General features: G+C 39.1%; 1 protein-coding gene across 2 annotated transcripts in view; it reads right to left on the bottom strand.

The window, feature by feature from the left end:
- NIPAL2 (NIPA like domain containing 2) overlaps positions 1-24,685 on the bottom strand; it is a 91,146-nt gene that overhangs the window by 48,154 nt on the left and 18,307 nt on the right. For both annotated transcript variants that reach the window (XM_070802855.1, XM_070802856.1), the window contains 2 exons: positions 15,490-15,558; positions 14,268-14,439 (listed from right to left, as the gene is read on the bottom strand). In XM_070802855.1, coding sequence (XP_070658956.1) covers positions 14,268-14,439; positions 15,490-15,558 — 241 coding nt within the window. The remainder of the gene's footprint in view (positions 1-14,267; positions 14,440-15,489; positions 15,559-24,685) is intronic.

Here is a 24,685-nt window from a genome sequence, read left to right as displayed (position 1 = left end):
AACCCACTCCAGTATTCTTGCCTAGAGAATTCTATGGGCAAAGGAGCCTGGCGGGCTACAGTCCATGGGATCACAAAGAGTCGGAAATGACTGAGCAACTAACACACACACATATCTGGTATTTTGGCAACTGATTTAAAATAAAAGCACAAAATAAAATAAAAACACCAGAAACCTTCATTCAAGATAAGCTGGAATCTCCGCTTCCTCCATCTTTTTCTCAACCTAGCTCTCTCTCATTCAAGGGAGACACGTTCTTGCAGAGCTTTCCTGGGCAGGTATTTATAGAAACAGAGGTTTCACACAAAATAAACAGAGCATGGGAAACGTCCACCAAGCATGAGTTTGATTGTGTGGCATGGCCACTCTTCATAAGAAAAGTTGTGACAAACCTAGACAGCATATTAAAAAGCAGAGACATCACTTTGCCGTCAAAGGTCTGTATAGTCAAAGCTGTGGTTTTTCCAGTAGTCATGTATGGATGTGAGAGCTGGACCATAAAGAAGGCTGAGTGCTGAAGAATCAATGCTTTTGAGCTGTGGTGCTGGAGAAGACTCTTGAGAGTCCCTTGGACAGCAAGGAAATCAAACCAGTCCATCCAAAAGGAAATCAACCCTGAATATTCATTGGAAGACCTGATGCTGAAGCTGAAGCTCCACTACTTTAGTCACATGATGCAAAGAGCCGACTTATTGGAAAAGACCCTGAAATTGGGAAAGATTGAGGGTAGGAGGAGAAGTGGGTAACAGAGAATGAAGTGGTTGGATGGCATCACTGACTCAATGGACATGAGTTTGAGCAAACACCGGGAGATAGTGAAGGACAGGGAAGCCTGGTATGCTGCCGTCCATGGGGTCGCAAAGAGTTGGACACAACTTAGCAACTGAACAACAACAGCAGTGGCTTTAGAACATGAAAGCAATATTTTCTACAGATAAATTAATGTATAGATACATAGCTCATTGCATTAAGAACTGAGTTTGGGACTAGCATAAAAATGTATGAAAATTTTCTATTTCAGATTTGGACCAAATAATTCAGGGAAACTAATTTCACATTTTAGAGCATTAGAAAAGGTATAAAAAAAATCAAGATCTCACTCCCAACTCCCATTACTAACATCCTGTGTATATGTAAGGAATCTTTCCAAGCAGCCCTTCTCCAGGGGATCTTCTCAACCCAGGAATCAAACCAGGGTCTTCTGCATTGCAGGTGGATTCTTTACCAGCTAACCTACCAGGAAAGCCCTTCCAAGCAGAGGGAGATGGATTAACAATAGGTAACAATAAAAAAATAGGTTAAGTATCATTATACTAACACATACTAATGCATTCCATTATAACAATCCTTGAGATGTCTATTTCACAGTGAAGGATTCCATCAAGAAGGGAGACACTGCTTACGTGGAATAAGGAGATTTTAGAGTTAGCAGGAGATACAGAGATAATCTACTCTAGGTTCTAACCTTTACAGTTGGGAAACTGAGGTCCAAAGTCTCATATTTATTGATCCGTTCATTTAACAAACATTTATATTACAGCACAGCTGGAACCAGCACCCACATTTCCTTGTCCCACTTCACAGCACTTTCTAGCATACTACACTCCATTTCCTTCCTTAGAGTAAGAAAGGCATCATTTTCCTTCTCATTGCTAAGCCACAGTTTCAGAAATAATGTCACTTTCAGAAGGAAGACAGAAGAACGCTATGTAGTAGACAATTTCATTGCTAAAAGCAAAAAGGACATGATTGGTAACGATAAACTTGAAATGTACTATATACATCAAATTATATCAATTGCCATAAAATAGTTATCAGAGTCTTATGAAACACAAATATACTACTTTTACTTTCTGAAATAATTTATGTGCCTGGTGTATTTTCCATAAGTTTTGAGAGAACATGTAATTTGCTACAAAATTTTAGCTAAGATAAGGGAATGAGATTTTTTAAAATTTATCTAGCAAAGAAAGTAATGAAAAGAACATTCTCTTAAGATACATCTACTTATAACTAATTTATCTTGCAAAACATGATTAAAATGAGATCTGTATTGAGCAAAAAGACAGTTTCTGAGCAACAGCTAATAACATGATTTCTAAGAACAGCAGTAAATTTTAATTTTATTTATTTTTTAATTGGAGGATTATTGCTTTACAATGTTGTGTTGGTTTCTGCCATACAACAAGAATCAGTCATAATTATATATACACACCCTCCCTCTTGAGCCACCCTCCCCACTCCCATCCCACCCTTTCAGGCTGTCAAGAACAGTAGTAAATTTTTTTAATGATAAAAAAATAAGCAAACTGCACTGTTCCCATATACATCTGCAATCAGAAATCTGTCAAACTCAGCCCTGTCTAGTTGTTGCTATAACAACAACCTTGCCTTCTAAACATGTACAAGGAAGGGAAAACTATTACGCTTTTATTTCTATAGTAAAAATTAATATTTAAAAATAGAGCATCTAAAGAGCAATAGTTTAAAAAGCATTGAAACAGATAATGCTGGTAATTGAACAGATTTTTACTAAGTATATTAAACTGAAGTTACTATGGAGCCCTAACTGCAGCACTCACAGTTTATGGACATTTTTGACTAAAGGCATCGTTGAGCAGAGGCTCATAAATCCTCTTCCATGCTGGCTTTCACAGGTCATGCTTCTACACAGAGAATGCTCCCAGACACAGGCTTACACAGAGTGCTTCTGGCACAGGAGTTAATTCATTGCATGGTGAACACAGTGACTCCAGAGGCACTGTGGGCCACAATGATTAAATGCATTAAAAAAAAAGGTAGCCTATGGAAGATAACATGCCCAAGTTCAAACAGTGGTTATGTAGGAATCACGGGAAAAAATACAGCGGGAATACTACGTAAGAGAGAAGGACAAAAAAGTGTCTTCTTGTATTTCCTTTGGTGCAAAAGCGTGCTCTCATGGCACCGTTTATTAATGTATTCACACAGCCTCGATCATAATACTTCATGGTCAGGAGAATCAACCACAGTTACAACGGGCTGACTCCTATTGGGAAGTCATCTATACTCTTTTTGGTGATGAAGCGTCACCTGGCTTGCAGGCAGAATGGAAACGATTTCCTGTCATGGCTGTGTACAAGGGTGAGATACACGGACATTCTGCCTTGGATTTCCAGATGAAAACAGAGGCCAAGCCAAGATCCCCGTGTTTCAGCTGCACCAGGTATAAGTATGAGGAGCTGTCAGTCCCAAGTGTACACATGTTTCAGTTTGCAGCATGATGATATATCTGCACATTTTACTTAAATTCTCCCCTCCAACACAAACAATATATTTTTTTTTTATTAAGGGTTTAAGAACACAAAAGAGGCTTCAGTAACTATTCAAATGTGTTATGGTATGGCTATTTTTTCATTCACATTTATTTACTTTTCTCCACTGTTTTACCCTTTTATGACCACTGCTATAAAGACAGATTTAACCCAAAGTTTTAAAAAATCAATTATACTTTATTTAAATGTGAGTATGTATATGACATTCTTATCTGATTCAGCTGGAAAGGAAAAACCTTTGGTTCCAGGATCACAAACCCAAATGCCTACAGGGGCCAGTTGGGTAATTCTCTAAAGAAGAAGGAATAATAAGGGTGGTGGGCTGTGCTGATCAGGGGCTGTGGGCCTGTGGTGACCTGGCGTACACAAGATCAATGAAAGGCGGTAGCCAGAACTCAGTCCTAGCCAACTTTAAGTCCAATGTTACCGGATCTGATTCTTTAAGACAAAAATCCAGTTTTTGTGCATCACTGTCCAATTTTTAAACACGGGAAATCAATTTGTATTCTTAAAAAGCATTCTTTGAGCCAAACAAACACAGCAGAGGCCAGATCTGGTCTACAGGCCACCCCTTTGTAAACTCTGATCTAGTCCGCAAATGAAAATTCCATCAGCTCGCCTGCCTAGATATTCAATTTATTGTTTAACCTCTATAATCCGAAGAGAAACCAGGGTATATGTTTATAATACAGGGAAGCAGAACACAAAGTACTAAAGAAAACACTCTTTTATAAAAAAAAGATCCCATGACATGAAAAGAACATATTTATACAATAATGCTACAAACAGTTCCCAACATGTAAATATCTGGCTTGTGGTTTCTGACCGCTTAAAATGGCAACTTTATTGTGCTGCTAAAAAGCAAACCACAAAAGCACTTTCATGTCAGTCACAATCAAACTTCAAATACGTGGGCAATGTTGAGTGCACTCACAGGCTCAAGCAACTCTAGCCATTTTGAGGTACTGACTTCTCCAAAAGGATCACTCCTCTTTAGTTGCAGAATTGGAGGAGAGAAGTATGTCAATTACAATGAATTCCAAGGAATTAGGATTCGAAAATCTGAGGATGTAACACTCTGAAAAATGTTTCTTGACCGAGAAAAAGTTGTCCCACCACCTATATTGGCAGGAAAGTATCCAGTAATTCACGTTAGTAAAAATCGCTAACGGGTGTGGAGAAAAAGGAACCTTCCTACACCATTGGTGGGAAGGTAAATTGGTACAGCCGCTATGGAGAACAGTATGGAAGCTCCCTAAAAAACTAAAAATAGAGTTACCATGTGATCTGGAACTCCACTCCTGAGCATACATCCAGACAAAACTACAATTCAAAGAGATGCATGCACCCCTATATTCATAGCAGCACTACTTACAACAGGCAAGACATGCAGGCAACCTACATGTCCACTGACAGATGAGTTGGCAGGTGAGCGGATAAAGAAGGTGCGGTACACATATACAATGGAGTATTACTCAGCCACGAGAAGAATGACATAATGCCATTTGCAGCAACGTAGATGGCCCTAGAGATTTTCATATTAAGTAGAGCAAGGCAGACAGAGAAAGACAAATATTGTGTTATCACTTATTTGTGGAATCTAAGAAAATGATACAAATGAATTTATTCACAACACAGAAAGAAACTCACAGACACAGAAAATAAACTATGGTTACACTCTAGATGTAAATATAAGACAGGAAAACAACAAGGACTTACAGTATAGCACAGGGAGATACACTCAATATTTTTATAACACTCTATCACAGAAAAGAGTCTGAAAAACACGCACACATATATAACTAAATCACTTTGCTGTATACATGAAACTGACACAATATTGTAAGTTAACTACACCTCAGTTTTTTTAAAAAGAGAAAAAATTGCTATTGTCATTTATTGAAGATAATGAAATTATAGGTAACATGCATAATTTCACATGAGGAAAGTTACCTGGATTAAGAACAAACATCTTTTCTACATTTTTCTTGATATACATTAGTGATTAAATTGAATGAAAGGACTCCAAAAATGTAAAAATACGATCTCTGACAGGATTAACTTTGTATTATACATGTAATAGCACAATATATCATCATCAGCAATTTCTTTAGCAATACTGTGGTGTCCTCAAAAAGTAAGGATGGGTGGAAAAGATGTTTCAAATAAAGGTTTTTGGGTTTTAGGAATGCTTTCAGCTGAGAGTGCATGAGCAGACATAAAATGAGGACTTCAGGGATTTATTCCACACATTTTATTTAGGCAGGTTTTTGGGACAAATGTGCTACGGCAGACAACCCAGCAAGCCACCGAGAAAAGGGATATTTTCCGCATATTTCCAGAGTAAAAACAAGCGTCCGTGTGAAGTGCCACCATCACAGGCAGCCCATGAGCCCTGACAACCTCATTCAGGCTGGCGCCGAGCACAGGGCATTAAAGGACAGAGAATCCGCCACACTGAGGCTTGTGGGACGCTACAGGTCACTCGCTCATGGGCCTGTTTGTGTTTTCCTTCATTTGTTTCTAATAAAAATCTTGGAGACCAAAGTTACTGCTTGAGATGACTTCTCTGGAATTCCAAAAGGCCTCACCAGGGTTTTCTGGCTGCGCTATGACCATTGTTTAATGGAATACAGACACATTGCAGCTTACAGCTTCATAACGGCACACAGAAATACATGAAACAACATATATTTCCACATCATGAATTTCAATTTGAACAAAAGCCAGCATGTTAGGGAAAATGCACAATGGAAAAGACTTACCAGTCATCTGCTTCATTCTCGCCTCATTTTCTCAGTGCAGTTCAGATCTCCAGCCTTAATTCAAATTAGCCGAGTCACAGGGTGACTACTTCTCTTAGGAAATTATCCCAGGGCCAAGGAGACCTCACTGCTATCAATTTTATCATTCCATATAAAATTTCAAGTGTTTGATCTCATATAATTCATCGTGATTTTAATCTACTTATTACTCGCTTCTATTCACCTGGGCAGTAATTAAGTAAAATAACAAGGTTGTATGTCTCATACAGTTCCCGGCACGGTGGATGTTCATTCAGCATTAGTTTCCTACCTTTAACTATTTCTAAACTGTTACCTGAATTTAATTTGGAAAAAGTGGATCTATTCTCTGAACTCTAATTACTTTCAATCAATACACTCAGAGGTATAGAACTGAAAAATGTCCATCATGTTTTATTTCTCCCACCCTTCCTGCCCCTGCAACAACATCCTTTTATATCCCACTCCCTAGCTACCCCTAGACAAGTCAATTTTATACTGAGAGAAGTCTACCATGAACCTCCTTCATTTTCTGTGGCTTCAACTCTTCAGTTTATTGATAACTTTATTATTTTCACTCATCTCTCAATGGTTATGCATAGCATACATCACCATCAGGGGATAAACAGAAAAAAGCAAACATAAAATGTAAGGGCACACTTTGTATTAATAGATGCACAAATAATCTAACTCAACCCCCCAAGGACAGGCTTATAAACCTGTAAGTCTTTACAGAAGTGAATATTCACAAGTTCTTTGCAATAAATGTTTAACCATTGCACTTCATCAGGAATTGAAATCTTTTAAGTAACACCTTGGAGAAGGAAATGGCAACCCACTCCAGTATTCTTTCCTGGAGAATCCCATGGACAGAGGAGCCTGGCAGGCTACAGTTTATGGGATTGCAGAGAGTCGGACACAACTGAAGTAAGAGAACAAACAAGCAACACCCTAGAACAGAACACTTCTCTTCCTATATCCTAGAACAGGATGTCCTAGAATACTTAATCATCACTTTATCAAAATTCAAATTCAAACCAATTCTGTGAGGCTGTATGATTTCTTGTATCATGCTGTCCTGAAAAAATCAGACAGCCAGCAACATGACACATAGTCCCAATCTCCGGGTCTCAGCTGAATGGCCAAGATGAACATTAAGCAGCTCATGCATTGCATGATGAGCATCGCCAAAGGGGAAGTAAGGGTCAAAGCTTCTACATGCAGTTGAACAGGTTGTGCACTGCACAAAGACACTACATGTGAGGGGGCACCACCCACAGCTCAGGTCTTGGTGCTTCGTATATTTCTCAGGACGATTTTCCGACAGATGGCACTAGTGTGTCCTGCTCCAATGACATTATTGTCTTAACATAATCTGCAGACCAAAATAAAGTATGAGAAAGGCTGCCTTTTTCTAATTCACAAAAGGGCACCAATAGATGAGAGGAGGGCCCATGCAGGGTGCTAAGGGAGCAGAGAAGAAGCCGGTTTAATTTAACACAGAAGCCAAAAAAAAAAAAAAAAAGGCCTCCTGGGGAAGAGGGACAGGAAAGATTAGCAGCAGTTTAAAATTTTATTACAAACTGCACAGAATATCCAAGTTATTTCTCTTTATTGGACTTCTGGTGTAATAAATAGTTTCTCAGAAAAACACTTTCTCAAATTGCAGTTAGATCTGAATGTCTCTCTGAAGTTAATTAGGAAGTGAACAAAAGTGCTCTGAAGCCAGAGCAAGAAGACAGAAAGTTGCACGCACATTTTAGACTGTTTTCCCTCGGACAAAATTCTGTGTTTGTTTTTTATATGTATTTTGTTTTGCTAGGTTATTTGGAAATTCTGGTAGTTTCCAACACATTTTGGTGGGGAATATGTGGAGGAGTCAAAAGATAATTGCTGCTTAGTGGCTGAACAAATGAGCTGTGAGGAGCCTACCCTTCTTCTCCCTGAGAATTAATTACTGGAGGACCAATGCTGAAGCTGAAGCTCCAATACTTCGGTCTCCTGATGGGAACAACCAACTCATTGGAAAAGACTCTGATGCTGGGAAAGATTGAGGGGAGGAGGTGTAGGGAGCAACGGAGGATGAGATGGTTGGATGGCATCACTGACTCAGTGAACATGAGTTTGAGCAGACTCTGGGAGACAGTGAAGGACAGGGAAGCCTGGTGTGCTTCAGCCCATGGGGTTGCAAAGAGTCGGACACGACTTTAGTGACTGAACAATGAACAACGACAATGGTAAGGACAATAAAAGGCATTTCTTGAGTGGTTCATTCATTTTTGAGAATTTAACAACCAGCCGTCTTCATAAGCACGGAAGTAAAGTCCCTTATAAAGAATAATGTACTCTGCTTCTAGTTAATTAAAAATATAAATCACAGTGACGATGGCCAGACTTGTCACTGCGTCAAACACTGCACTGTGTATCCAACACTGTTCTTCAGTGTTTGTTTGCTCAGTTCTTTCCCATGACAACTTCTGAGGGAAGAACTGATTCTATTCCCATTTTATAGATGATGGAACTGAGGCATAAACCCATCTAAGCCACTTGCCTGAGGTCACAGAGCTTTCCAGGCGTAGCTCCTAGGGCTGGTACTCGTCACCATTCTACTGCCCTGTCTTATTGGGAAGAGTATCCAGCCAAGGCTTTAGACAAAATTGAAATACCAACTCTTAAGATTTCTTAATTAATGGAAAAACAAACTCCTAGAATTAACCATGAAAAAAAGTGAAACTGGTAGTCACTCAGTCATGTCTGACTCTTTGCGGCCCCATGGATTGTAGCCCACCAGACTCCTCTGTCCATGGGATTCTCCATGGATTACTGGAGTTGGTTGCCATTCCCTTCTCCAGGGAATGGAGGTAGCCATTTCTTTCTCCCAACCCAGGGATTGAACCCAGGTCTCCTGCATTGTGGGCAGATTCTTGACTGTCTGGGCCACCAGGGAGGCCTGCCAGCATATAATCAGCATTTTGGCCAGAACAAGCTTTTGTACTTATTATTCACTGAGAAAGCTCTCCAGTGAGAAAAGGAAGGTAAAAGTAGAAGGTGATACAAGAATATGAGGGCTCTGAGCCTCTTTATCCAATAGAGGACCAAGGCCTGGGCATTCAGAGCTGCCTGTGTATCAGGATTACTCCCATTATCCACCTCCCCACCCTGCTGTAGGTACTGGCCAGGTATCTATCCTGTCTGAGTCTCTTGAACGCTCTGACTGCTTGTGAGCGTTGCCGTAAGGACTCTCTAGAGGGTTTTCTGCAGAACTGTTGTCCCTTGAGATGCTTCTTATAAAGGCATCTTGTGGACAATAGATTTGGAAAGCTGGCTTACTGCATTTGCTTCTGAAAAATTGACAGCATGCCTGGGCCTATCCCAGAGCCTCAAGAAATCCTCTACTCAGGAAACCTGTGTACTGTTTTAAATCCAATATTGCAGAAACCTGCTTGATTACAGAATTCTTTGTTTCTTAGAAAGCCTATGAAACCATCAGTAAAACTCGTGCCTGAGAAGATGCCACCTCCAGGTAAGCATGTCCGTGTAGAGCAGCAGGACACACAGAGAGAAGGAAAGAAAGACTAGAAGGGAAGATGGTTCAAGGCGAGAACGTGGGTGGAGTACAAACTGAAATGTCCCTGGTGGTTACTGTAGTGCTTCTTACGTGCTAGTCCTAAAAAAAAATCTGTTGCACTGAAGTGTACAAAGGGAGGAGGAATTTGATTATGTAAGACAAAGCAGTGGGACTGACATATTAGCAGCCTGGGCTTAGTGACCCACACAGTATCGCCTTACTTCTGGAGAGGAGGAAAAGGAACACAGTGTGTTGGTATGAACCAGGCTACCCAAGGAGAATGAAGAAGATGGAAGAAAGTTCCTTCACTTGGATTTAAGAGCTAAAACTTAAAAAAAAAAAAAAAAAAAATGTTTGGACTTCAGTTTTCTTTTTTTTTTTTCTTTTCAAACTTTGAAAGCCACAAAAGACAGCAGAAAAGCCAGAAAAGAATATGCAGTCTCTCATGCAACATTGCAACAAATATTACCTTTGTTTAAAAAAAAAAATCATAGGAAGGTTTGATTTCCTTCTTGAAGCTCCCAAGAAATAATAGGGAAAATGAAATTAGTGAAGTGTAGACCCTTTTCTGCCTCAGCTGTAGATACAGCCTTAGGATAATGTATTTATGAAAAAATACTGTCCCCTTTGCTTCACGTTTTCTAGAGTTTCTAGAACCTTTATAAAGAATTATAAAAGTGGTAGGGGGTTGTTCTGGGGAAAATCCTCCATCCCCAGCATCCCCTACCCACCCACAGCGCTGCACAGTGACCTGAATTCAAAGCAAGAGTGCTGTGGGAATATTATTTATGAGCACATATTACCGTGCGCAAAGACTGCAAAGCAAGAAACAATTTGTTTGAGGCTATAGCTTTACTTCTTGGAATCATTTTAAATGGGTAGAGAGGGAGGTTGCTAAAAATGCTCTAAAGTTGAAGCATTAATCCAGGCTAGGGGTAGACGAAGACAAACGAAGGAGAGCCTGGAGAAGAGCCCACCTCCAAGTCCGAAGGTGGGTGGACTGCCCCACCCCTCCAGGAAAGCTGGCAGGACACTGTCCGAGGGGTAGGCAGTTAAACTTAAAACCTCCCATTATTAATGAGAGCTTCGAGCAAGTCAGGCCGAGACGAGCAGCTTCACAGGCGGCTTCGCGGAAGGTCTGTGAGGAGTTTATCAGGGCTGGCCCTTCATCTCTGATAATTTCCAAATTCTCACTTCGGGTCCCAAGCGGCCTGGCTTATCTTCATTTCTGTGAGATCTCTGGTCTTTATAATAAATCCGGCACCCCCCCCCCTTCCTTTGTGCTAGTTGGAATGGCTCTTTTCTTGTTCCCAGAAAAAAGCTTCCCAGGACCAGGGGATTTGAGATAAACAGAGAATTTCAGTACAATGTGGTGCACTCAGCCCTCCCCCGGGCCTCTGTGTGATCTGCCTGGATACTTCTGTTCTAGGCTATTGCACCGAAACAGCACGAAGCAGAAGAAGAACCGAAACTAGAGATGAGCTCTGAACAGACAGTCGCTATGAAAAATAATACAACATTTTCAGAACAACCGGGGCCTACAGAAGTCTCAAGGTGACAATATAACTATGCATGCGTGCCAATCACTTCAGTCATGTGCAACTCTTTGCGACCCTACAGACCACAGTCCTCCAGGCTCCTACGTCCATGGGAGTCTCCAAAAGAGAATACTGGAGTGGGCTGCCATGCCTTCCTCCAGGAGATCTTCCTGACCCAGGGATAGAACCTGCATCTCTTATGTCTCCTGCATTGGCAGGCAGGTTCTTTACCATTAGTGCCAGTGGGGAAGCACAATATAGCTATATCTTTTTATCTATTATTTCTTAGATTTTGAGAAGGAAAAAATATAAAGAATGTCCCTGTACACAGTATATGCAGTAGTAAATAGAAGATAAGATACCTTTTTTTTTTTTTAATATCTAAGAACTGTACAGAAAAGAGCTTCATGACCCAGATAATCACGATGGTGTGATCACTGACCTAGAGCCAGACATCCTGGAATGTGAAGTCAAGTGGGCCTTAGGAAGCATCACTACGAACAAAGCTAGTGGAGGTGATGGAATTCCAGTTGAGCTATTCCAAATCCTGAAACATGATGCTGTGAAAGTGCTGCACTCAATATGCCAGCAAATTTGGAAAACTCAGCAGTGGCCACAGGACTGGAAAAGGTCCGTTTTCACTCCAATCCCAAAGAAAGACAATGCCAAAGAATGCCCAAACAACCGCACAATTGCACTCATCTCACACACTAGTAAAGTTATGCTCAAAATTCTCCAAGCCGGGCTTCAGCAATATGTGAACCGTGAACTTCCTGATGCGCAAGCTGGTTTTAGAAAAGGCAGAGGAACCAGAGATCAAATTGCCAACATCCACTGGATCATGGAAAAAGCAAGAGAGTTCCAGAAAAACATCTATTTCTGCTTTATTGACTATGTCAAAGCCTTTGACTGTGTGGATCACAATAAACTGTGGAAAATTCTTCAAGAGATGGGAATACCAGACCACCTGATCTGCCTCTTAAGAAATCTGTATGCAGGTCAGGAAGCAACAGTTAGGAACAACAGACTGGTTCCAAGGAAAAGGAGTACGTCAAGGCTGTATATTGTCACCCTGCATATTTAACCTATATGCAGAGTACATAATGAGAAACGCTGGACTGGAAGAAACACAAGCTGGAATCAAGATTGCCAGGAGAAATATCAATGACCTCAGATATGCAGATGACACCACCCTTATGGCAGGAAGTGAAGAGGAACTCAAAAGCCTCTTGATAAAAGTGAAAGTGGAGAGTGAAAAAGTTGGATTAAAGCTCAACATTCAGAAAACGAAGATCATGGCATCAGGTCCCACCACTTCATGGGAAATAGATGGCGAAACAGTGGAAACAATGTCAGACTTTATTTTTTTGGGCTCCAAAATCACTGCAGATGGTGACTGCAGCCATGAAATTAAAAGACGCTTATTCCTTGGAAGGAAAGTTATGACCAACCTAGATAGCATATTCAAAAGCAGAGACACTACTTTGCCAACAAAGGTTCGTCAGTCAAGGCTATGGTTTTTCCTGTGGTCATGTATGGATGTGAGAGTTGGACTGTGAAGAAGGCTGAGCGCTGAAGAATTGATGCTTTTGTACTGTGGTGTTGGAGAAGACTCTTAAAAGTCCCTTGGACTGCAAGGAGATCCAACCAGTCCATTCTGAAGGAGATCAGCCCTGGGATTTCTTTGGAAGGAATGATGCTGAAGCTGAAACTCCAATACTTTGGTCACCTCATGCGAAGAGTTGACTCATTGGAAAAGACTCTGATGCTGGGAGGGATTGGGGGCAAGAGGAGAAGGGGATGACAGAGGATGAGATGGCTGGATGGCATCACCGACTCCATGGACGTGAGTGTGAGTGAACTCCGGGAGTTGATGATGGACAGGGAGGCCTGGCGTGCTGCGATTCATGGGGTTGCAAAGAGTCGGACATGACTGAGCGACTGATCTGATCTGAAGCAGGTTTTGTTTTATTTTTTTTAATTTTGATAAGATACTTTCAAATTGCTGATTTTATCTGAATGTTAAAAATGTCAAATGATTATATAAATTGTGTGCCTATTCAGAGTAGGGTGATTTTAACTGAACAATTTCTAGAAAGCCAAAAAAGCATTCTTTCTAGAAAGCCAAAAAAGCATTCTTTGCTAACCATTCTATTATTGTACATTATGAAATTATTTTAAATAAGATACTTTAAATGATTAAGAAGGGGAGACTGCTTTCAAAATGAAACAAACTTCCCTTTGAGTATACATTATTTCAGTTTAAATTATGTTTTTAAAAAGAATATCATATAATTTTTTGGAAAATATTACACTTGGGATAATATGCCTGATCTAGTTGCTACCAGACAATAACCATCAACTTGTTTCTATTTCAATGAAGATTCCAAGTTCACAGAAACTTAGAAACATGCTGTTTCCATAGCAGCAGATAAAGGGTGAAACTCAAAAGATTTTATTGATTTTAACAGAGCTTAGAGAATTTGCTCTCTTTTTTAGCAGTAATTTTTGCTTTTTCTTTAGTCTTTAGCAACATCCCATATTCTCTTGTCTAAATGTATCTAGCAAGTCATAAAAAATTTTGAAAGTAGGTTAATTATAACATTACTGTAAAATTACACATTCTTAGAGATAGTAATATATCTAACTCTTAATGTAAAAGAGATGCTAAACTATGGATCAGGCATCAAGGACTCTACATGTCATGTCAGTTTAACATATGAATAAAATATGTCCTTCTATCACAAATGTTTTAAGATAATTCATTAATGATTAAAAAGCATGTATAACATTTGCTGTGGCTGTTGATTTATTGACTCAGACACCGGGAATCAGGCTTTTAAACATAAACGTTACAGCTACAAAATGGCAGTTTCTTCATGGTTAATGGGGCACCATGACAATGAATAACTGAAATTAGGAGTATAATTGTTCCAAGTGAGCATGCTAAGAAAAAAGGGAACAGAGTTTTTTCTTCTGGGCCTGTGTTCAGTTGGATGTTTTTTCACCGATTATTCTGATCTCTTAGAATTTCTATTTGTCAAAACACAGAGAAATGGCCCACCTGTAACAGACATACAGCCTAAGGGAGCGATGAGAGTAACGGGGGCGAATCCATAGGCCACGAAGTTTCCCGTCTCTCCCAGGGCCATCAGTATGACTCCGCCCCACCACAACACGCTCCTGAAGTATGGCCTTGGGTGTTCCTGCTGTGCCGACCGGAGATGTGAATACTTCTAGAAGTCAAACAGAATGTAAATAAGCAAACATTTCCACGTAACTAAAACTTGCCTTGAAAATTTTGGTCCTATAAAATTGCTTCATGGCTCTTAAATTTATTTGCCGATTATAATAGAGCAATTATTATGATTTTCTGTTTTGTTCCAAACATACTAAAAGTGACTCATACTGACACAGTATTTTATAGTTTAAAGGGCCTTCTTCAATATTAATTAATTCTCATAGCTCTGTGAATAAATATCATTATTACTATCTAAAGGTGGGATGTATGTTAAGGAGTTAAGTGACTTTTTATTCTACCACACCAAAATACTTCTTTTATTAGATTGTCAAAAAAAAAAATCAGGTTCCCACAATAAACATCATTGAAATAAATATGCTAAATTATTAAAGAAACACCTTTGGAAAAGGGATTTAAAGAAAGCATATCTTAGGATGAGTCAAAGTAGCTACCACAATAAATGTTACAGGGCAGAAAGCTCTGGTAGCAGAGGGTTGGGATGAAGGAACTCATTTCTATCTGCTTTGAATATATTCTTTTATTGCAAACATGTGAATTCCTGAAAAACTGGCCATTAAATAAAGCCCTATTTCCCTCTTGATTTTTATGATAACTTAACTCACTTCTTTAAGAAGTATGTACAATTCTAGATGACTTAAAAATTTTTTCTTTAAATTTTTTTTAAAAGCTTCAGAAGTTATTCAGAAAATAATAAAAGTACTATAAGAAAATGTAGAACATTAAATAAATCTTGGTTTATGCCAACATTATGAACATCTTTTCTCAGTGTGATACAAATTCACATGAAGTTTGACTGGGGTATACAATATTAATAAGAGGTTCACAAAAACTTTTAACTTCTTTTAAAATCAGAAGAAAAAACATGAATACAATCCAATCAGTACTACATCTGTCTTTGTATCAATAAGGACATAAGATACACTTTCTTTAATGGAGGAAGAAGGCAAGAGTGTCTGAGGCTTATTAAAGTCATAATGTGTTCCTGGATCAAACAACAGAGTTAGAAAAATAAGCTTCTTCTTACCTGAATATTTAGGGAAATGCTGATTACCAGGTTTCCTAAAATGGCCAGCAAAACTCCAAAAAGGTGAATCTATAAAAGAAAATGCTTTCTTTAAATAGCACTTGTAAGATATTTACCAGAAAAAAAAAAAAAAAAAAACTACAAAAATTTAAGTTGATACATTCATTCCTTTGTTCATTCATTCTGCAAATATTTCCGTAGCACCCATTTGCCAGGGTCATTTGGAATACGGACAACGGTTTTATTAGGATTAATTTCTCACTTTAGTCAAATATTATTTTTTTAGAACTAGTTCAATCTGTATTTAATTCTCTAGGTACTTGCTCCATTTACTAAAATAAATCGTCATCAGGTTCTCACTTTTTCCCACTAAGATGCTTCTGCTGCTGCTGCTGCTAAGTCGCTTCAGTCGTGTCCGACTCTGTGCGACCCCAGAGACAGCAGCCCACCAGGCTCCCCCATCCCTGGGATTCTCCAGGCAAGAACACTGGAGTGGGTTGCCATTTCCTTCTCCAATGCCTGAAAGTGAAAAGTGAAAGGGAAGTCACTCAGTTGTGTCCGACTCTTTGAGACCCCATGGACTGCAGCCTACCAGGCTCCTCCATCCATGGGATTTTCCAGGCAAGAGTACTGGAGTAAGATGCTTCTTATCCTGTTTTCAATTTTCCTCAGCAACTCCTCTGATTGGAGTGTTCATTGCCTCGAGTATGTGAATGCTTTTCTCCCTCTTTTTTTTTTTTCTTTTCTTTTTCTTAAGACATTCTGGTAGACGGGAAGATATTTTGGGAAACTGTGGTATGAAAGAAAGATCATTGGCTTTGGAATTAAAGGATAAATCTGAAGTTCAGATCTGCTATTTTCTGATGGGCAACTTTGAGCAAGCTATTTCAGATCCCTGGATCCAGTAGACAGGGGTTGTTGGATAAGATGTTTCCAAAATCCTTTTATCTCTAAAGTGTTATGAACTCTACCGGAGACAGACTAAATTTTCCACTGCTCCCCTGGTCAAGAACCCACAATCCCTCTCTACAGTCAACTACATCGAATATAAAACTACTATTCCAGCTCCCCATAATCCATCCTCATCCTGAACGCCTGCTGTCCACAGCACACTCAAGGTGCTCTCTCTGCCTTGGGTAACCTGGTTCTCGTCTTCTCCGGTCAGATGTCATACCCTGCTCAGGTCATTCCTCTCACCCAGGCAGCATCTCCTTCCCCGAAGGAGATGTCATTCCAAACAGACCTCACCCTCCTGGCCTTACAACCACCTCAGACACCACAGCCCATCTTTACTGTCTCAGAATCTAAACGGTGCACGTCCCTATTTCTTCTTTTATACTGTCCTGTGTATCATCAGGCTCTATCAAGAGATGGCAAATTCTCCAAGGGAAGAGGATCGTGTCTTAGGCTTCCACCAAGTCTTCTACATCATCTACTATACACAATGAGCGGCTTAAAAAAACACTTGCTTGAAAAAGCATATAGTGGTTTAAAACAAGAACTACAGAGGTTAAAAAAATAAGTTTTGACACATTGTCCAAGATGTTTACTATAGATAGCATATGTATTATTTGATAACTTCAAAAGATGTATTTACTGCTACTATCTAGGTACACGGAGAAGGCAATGGCACCCCACTCCAGTATTCTTGCCTGGAAAATCCCATGGATGGAGGAGCCTGGTAGGCTGCAGTCCATGGGGTCGCTAAGAGTCAGATACGACTGAGTGACTTCACTTTCACTTTTCACTTTCATGCATTGGAGAAGGAAATGGCAACCCACTCCAGTGTTCTTGCCTGGAGAATCCCAGGGACGGGGGAGCCTGGTGGGCTGCCATCTATGGGGTCACACAGAGTCGGACACGACTGAAGTGACTTAGCATCTAGGTACAAAGATGTAATATCTGCTAGTAGTAAGAATTAATAATGATAGAAGGGCTCTTCCCCCTTCTTCTTCTTTAGTACAGAACTTTTAACTAGCTTCAAATTCCAAAGCATTATTTGAATTTCAAATGAACATTACAAGCACAAGGAACCCTTTTCAGTATGCAAAATGCCTTTGAAGTTTTAGAACTTTATTATGCGTGCTGAAGTGAAATTCAGTATTTTTTAAAAAACGAAGCAGAAAAGCTGAAAACCCATTTAATAGCTGACATATAATATCCATAGTCTTTAATCAGTTAAGAATTTTCTTTTCCTAATAAAGGCAGTTGGCAACAATTTTGATCACTGTTCCTCATGGGGAACAATTGTATCATAATCTAATGTGCTATTTCCATGCTTTCGATTTACAATTGAGTACATTTGGCAGTAATCAGGAAAATAAAAATTCAGAAGAAGTTTGGGATTGAATGAGTAATTATGAAAATCTTCTGTAATTATAAAAGTAAATTGGTGAATAGAAATAACTTACTTCAAAATTCTTTAAATGATTCACTGAGTAGTTTAAACACCACCAGGCCCAGTGTTTAGAAATTGGTTAGCAGGATTTGGCAATGATTTCTTGGATATGACATGAAAAGCACAGGCAACAGAAGAAAAAATAGATAAGTTGGACTTTATCAACAGTGAAGTATTTTGTGCATCAAAGGACACTATTAGCACAGTGAAAGGCAACCCACACAACGGGAGGAAATATTTGCCAATCATGTATCTGATAAAGATTGGTATCTAAAATAGATAAAGAACCCCCACAACTGAACAGCAACAAAAAAATTAACAATGCAGCTGAAAAATGGTCAAAGAACTTGAATAGACTTTCCTCCAAAGAAGATCCATAAATGGCCAATAGGCACATGAAAACATGCTCAATAGCACTAATCATTAGCAAAAGGCAAATCAAAAACAATTAAAAAATAATAGTAAGCTTTGGTAAGGATGTGGAGAAACTGAAATTCTTGTTCACTGCTAGTGGAGATGTAAAATGGGATGGCTGCCGATCTCATGCCATATACAAAAAAATCAGCTCAAAATCAACCAAAGACCTAAATGTAACAGCCAATACGATAAAATTCTCAGAATAAAACACAAGGGTAAATCTTTGTGACCTTAGATTTGGCCATGAATTCCCATAGATAAGACATCAAAAGCATAAACAACAAAGAAAAAAATAATTGGACTCATTAACATTAAAAAATTGTGTATTTCAAAGGACACGATCAAGAAAGTGAAAAGATAATCTACAAAATGGGAGACAATATTTGGAAATCATACATCTGATCATATATCTGATAAGGCACTTATACCTAGAATCTATAAAGAACTCATATAATGCAGTAATAATGACAAATGACCCAATTAAAAATGGGCAAAGGATCTGAATGGACATTTCTCTAAAAAAGACAAATGGCTAATAAGCACATTGAAAAGATGTTCAACATCACTAGTCATTAGGGATTGCAAATCAAAACCATGGTGATAAACCACTTCATACCAAATGAGATAGCTATAATAAAAAGTCAGATAATAACAAGCATTAGTAAGGAGGTAGATAAATCAGAACTCTCACACACTGCTCATGGAAATATAAAATGGTGCAACCACTTTGGAAAACAGTCTGGCAGTTCTTCAAAAAGTTAAGCACAGAATTTACATTTGACTCAGCAATTCCATTCCTAGGTATAAATCCAATAGAAATGAAAATGTGTCCATACAAAAACTTGTACACAGATCTCCATACCAGTATTGCTCAGATTAGTCAAAAGTGGAAGTAGTGAACAGACAACCAAAATGTGGGATATTCATACAATGGGATACTGTTCATCCATAAAAATGAATGAAGTAATGAAATATGTTACAACCTAAGTGAACCTTGAAAAGTTTATGCTGGGTGAAAGAATTAAGTCACAGAAGAGCACATATTTTAAGATTCTATTTACATGAAAGGTCCAGATTAGGCAAAACTATAGAGACAGAAAGCAGATTTGTGGTTGTTTAGGGATGGGAAGGAGGAGGGCCTTGGGCATGACAGCTAAAGGCTGGGGCTTTCTTTTTGAGGTGATAAAAATGTTCTAAAGTTGATTGTGGTGATGTTTGTACCACTCAGTGAACTGTACACTTTAAATGAGTAGATTATATGCTATGTGAATTATATTTCAATAAAGTTGTTACCAAAAAAAAAATGATTTTAAAAACACAGGCATTTACTTTTTTTGTCCAAAGAAATAAAATGCTACAAATGTAACAAGCTCTACTTCAGTCTCTTCTCCCTCCCAGAGATAAATGACTGTTTTTATGAAGTTAACATAAATATATTTCTTTCCTTCCTTGATTTATTTTTAATATCTTCATTTTGTTTACTCCATTTTTCCTTTTTTGTCTTCTTCATTTGAACTCTTAACTCATCAGCTTTTTCTGCTTCTATCCAGTGATATATGCAAATAGGGATACTCATTTCTAAGTATATCTTCTGTTTTAGCTGCCTGCATACTTTTGGCATCCACAGTTTTCACTGGCATTTAGTTCTAAATATTTTATGATCATCTTATTTTAATCTGAGCCTATATTATTAAAAGGTGTATTTTTCAATATTTCTAAATGAATGGGGTGTTGATGTTCACTTTCTTGCTAATTTCTAATTTTACTGAGTTGTGGGCAGAAAACATGCTGTGTATAAATTAACATTTGCCTTTCACCTATTATACTGTGTAAATTAAAATTTGTGACTGGCTGGTGTAAGGTCAAACAAGTGATCCATGTATATTTGAAAAAAAATTACTTAATAGTTGAGTTAATATATTTTATATATTCTATCTATTCATCTATCTCCATTAATTCATTGCTCAAATCTTTGCTATTCTTACTAAATTTTGGATTGTTTGTTTATTAATTACTTAGGGAGGTATGTTAAAAATACATTCAAATGTGTCAGTTCAGTTCAGTTCAGTCACTCAGTTGTGTCCGACTCTTTGCGACCCCATGAATCGCAGCACGCCAGGCCTCCCTGTCCATTACCAACTCGCAGAGTTCACTCAAACCCAGGTCCATTGAGTCAGTGATGCCATCTAGCCATCTCATCCTCTGTCGTCCCCTTCTCCTCCTGCCCCCAATCCCTCCCAGCATCAGAGTCTTTTCCAATGAGTCAACTCTTCGCATGAGGTGGCCAAAGTATTGGAGTTTCAGCTTTAGCATCCTTCCTTCCAAAGAACACCCAGGGCTGATGTCCTTTAGAATGGACTGGTTGGATCTCCTTGCAGTCCAAGGGACTCTCAAGAGTCTTCTCCAACACCACAGTTCAAAAGCATCAATTCTTCGGTGCTCAGCTTTCTTCACAGTCCAACTCTCACATCCATACATGACTAGTGGAAAAACCATAGCCTTGACCAGACAGACCTTTGTTGGCAAAGTAATGTCTCTGCTTTTCAATATGCTGTCTAGGTTGGTCATAATTTCCTTTCAAGGAGTAAGCGTCTTTATGTTAAAAATACACTCAAATGTGTACCTACCCATTTTTCCTTTTAAATCTATTGAGCTTTGCTTTATGTTTTTAAGACCATAGTGCCAGGTGTATACAGGTTCAGGATTGTTTTATCGTCCCAGCTAATTGTTCCTTTTATCATTAAGTACTAATCTCAATGTTTTTTCTTTAAAATCTATTTTAGCTGATATTAATATACTTTCTTTTGATATTTGCCATTTTCCACATCACTTTAACATTTGTGTGTCATATTTTAGTCATCTCTAATACCCAGAAAATAACTGGATTAAAAAAACCCTGACACTTTGTGAAATGGGGAGGTGAGTCCATTTTGTTTATTGTGACTATAAACATATTTTCATTTATTTCAACGTCATTTTTGTTTTTGCATTTATCTTACTTTTTTTATTTTGCTTTCTAATTTCTCTTTTCCTGAATCCTGTTGAAATGACTGAGTTGTCTTTATTCTTTTCTTTCCCCTATTCTTCTGGCCAGGGAAGTTACATATCTTATTTATATTCTGTTAGTAACTACTGTTAAATGGTTTTTAACTTTCAATTTTGAAATAGTTATGGATTCACGGTAGGCTACAAAGAAACGTCGAGGTAGGTCTACGCACCCTTCCTCCAGCCTTCCCCTCGATGTTGACATTTTACACGATTACAGTCCAGTATCTATGGTTCCCTCTATCCTTTCCATGTGGAACTCCTCTTACAAGTATGTTAGACTTTTTATTTCTTTTTTCCTTAAAATAGCTCTCATATTTTCCAACTCTTATCTCTTTGTACTGAATTATGGAGAAGTTCCTCAGATCTATCCTCAAGTTCAGCATTTCTGACATCCCTTTGAGGTCAGAATATACATGCCCATCAGTACATATATTAAACTGTACTATAATCATTATCTTTAAAAAATATTTATTTGGTTGTATTTTTGGACTATTAAGAAAGCTGAGTGCCAAAGAATTGATGCTTTTGAACTGTAGTGTTAGAGAAGACTCTTGAGAGTCCCTTGGACTGAAAGAAGATCCAACCAGTCCATCCTAAAGGAAATCAGTCCTGGGTGTTCATTGGAAGGACTGATGCTGAAGCTGAAACTCCAATACTTTGGCCACCTGATGCGAAGAATTGACTCATTTGAATAGACCCTGATGCTGGGAAAGACTGAAGGTGGGAGGAGAAGGGGATGACTGAGGATGACATGGTTGGATGGCATCACCAACTTAATGGACATGAGTTTGGGTAAACTCTGGGAGTTGGTGATGAACATGGAGGCCTGGCGTGCTGCAGTCCATGGGGTCGCAAAGAGTACGGACAAGACTGAGCAACTGAGCTGGACTGAACTGACTGGTATTAGTTGCGTCATGTGGGATCTTCTGTTGCAGCACACAGGCTCTTTAGCTGTGGCGTGGACTTAGTTGCTCCACAGCAGGTGGGATCTTAGTTCCTGACCAAGGATTGAAGCCCCCTCCCCTGCACTGCAAGGCTGATTCTTAACCACTGGACCAGCAGGGAAGTCCCTATAATTATTCTTTACAGGTGTATTTTCCCTGGAGACTATAAGCTCCTTGAAGGCAGAGCTGTGACTTACCAACTCATCTTTGTAACCCTAATGACTAGCACAGGTCTCTGGCACAGAGAAGTTGTTTATTAAAGGCTATTTGAACTTAACTACTCTCAGATTGATTAAAAACTGTCTAGAAATAGTAAATTTTGACCTTTGGCCTTAGGAAGATCTCAAACGGAGTACTTTATAATCAACTGGGGTTGGAATTCAGTAAACACTCAGTTTCATGAGAAAACAAGCTTGTCCCAGAATTCAGATTTCAACAATTAAGGGTCCACTTGTGTGTAATAGAAAGCTGCCTGCTATCTTCTAAAGTCTAGTTATTTCATATCTACTGAAATATTTAGGTATAAAGCAGGTGTCAGAAGCAGTTTCCTGCTAATAGACACATACTTCATTTATTGTGCCTCACAGATAAGCACAAGTTGAAGGTTTGTGGCAACCCTGCATTGAGGTCTTTCAGCACCTCTTTTCCAACAGTATTTGCTTACTTCATGTCTGTATATCACATTTTGGTAATTCTTGCAATATTTCAAACTTTTTCATTATCATAGTATTTGTTATGATTATCTGTGATCAGTGATATTTGATGCTACTATTGCAAAAAGATTATGATTCACTGAAGGCTCAGACGATGGCTAGCGGCTGCACGGGCGCAGGAGGGCCTAGAGGAGCTATCCCACGTTGAAGGTCAGGAAGGGCAGTGAGGAGATACCCCTTGTCCAAGGCAAGGAGCAATGGCTGTACTTTGCTGGAGTAGCCGTGAAGAGATACCCCACGCCCAAGGTAAGAGAAACCCAAGTAAGACGGTAGGTGTTGCAAGAGGGCAGCAGAAGGCAGACACACTGAAACTATACTCACAGAAAACTAGTCAATCTAATCACACTAGGACCACAGCCTTGTCTAACTCAATGAAACTAAGCCATGCCTGTGGGGCAACCCAAGACAGGCAGGTCATGGTGGAGAGATTTGACAGAATGTGGTCCATTAGAGAAGGGAATGGCAAACCACTTCAGTATTCTTGCCTTGAGAACCCCATGAACAGTATGAAAAGGCAAAACGATAGGATACTGAAAGAGAAACTCCCCAGGTCAATAGGTGCCCAGTATGCTACTGGAGATCAGTGGAGAAATAACTCCAGAAAGAATGAAGGGATGGAGCCAAAGAAAAAGAATACCCAGCTGTGGATGTGACTGGTGATAGAAGCAAGGTCCGATGCTGTAAAGAGCAATATTGCATAGGAACCTGGAATGTCAGGTCCATGAATCAAGGCAAATTGGAAGTGGTCAAACAAGAGATGGCAAGAGTGAATGTCGACATTCTAGGAATCAGCGAACTCAAATGCACTGGAATGGGTGAATTTAACTCAGATGACCATTATATCTACTACTGCGGGCAGGAATCCCTCAGAAGAAATGGAGTAGCCATCATGGTCAACAAAAGAGTCTGAAATGCAGTACTTGGATGCAATCTCAAAAATGACAGAATGATCTCTGTTCGTTTCCAAGGCAAACCATTCAATATCACAGTAATCCAAGTCTATGCCCTAACCAGTAACACTGAAGAAGCTGAAGTTGAATGGTTCTATGAAGACCTACAAGACCTTTCAGAACTAACACCCAAAAAAGATGTCCTTTTCATTATAGGGGACTGGAATGCAAAAGTAGGAAGTCAAGAAACACCTGGAGTAACAGGCAAATTTGGCCTTGGAATACAGAACGAAGCAGGGCAAGGACTAATAGAGTTTTGCCAAGAAAATGCACTGGTCATAGCAAACACCCTCTTTCAACAACACAAGAGAAGACTCTACACATGGACATCACCAGATGGTCAACACCGAAATCAGATTGATTATATTCTTTGAAGCCAAAGATGGAGAAGCTCTATACAGTCAGCAAAAACAAGACCAGAAGCTGACTGTGGCTCAGATCATGAACTCCTTATACCAAATTCAGACTTAAATTGAAGAAAGTAGGGAAAAGCACTAGACCATTCAGGTATGACCTAAATCAAATCCCTTATGATTATACAGTGGAAGTGAGAAATAGATTTAAGGGTCTAGATCTGATAGATAGATTGCCTGATGAACTATGGAATGAGGTTTGTGACACTGTACAGGAGATAGGGATCAAGACCATCCCCATGGAAAAGAAATGCAAAAAAGCAAAATGGCTGTCTGGGGAGGCCTTACAAATAGCTGTGAAAAGAAGAGAAGC

This window comes from Bos indicus, chromosome 14, assembly GCF_029378745.1.
Source record: "Bos indicus isolate NIAB-ARS_2022 breed Sahiwal x Tharparkar chromosome 14, NIAB-ARS_B.indTharparkar_mat_pri_1.0, whole genome shotgun sequence".
In the NCBI taxonomy this organism is placed as follows: Eukaryota; Metazoa; Chordata; class Mammalia; order Artiodactyla; family Bovidae; genus Bos; species Bos indicus.
Note: the sequence above shows the minus strand (reverse complement) of the source record. Positions and strands in the feature narration are given on the sequence as shown.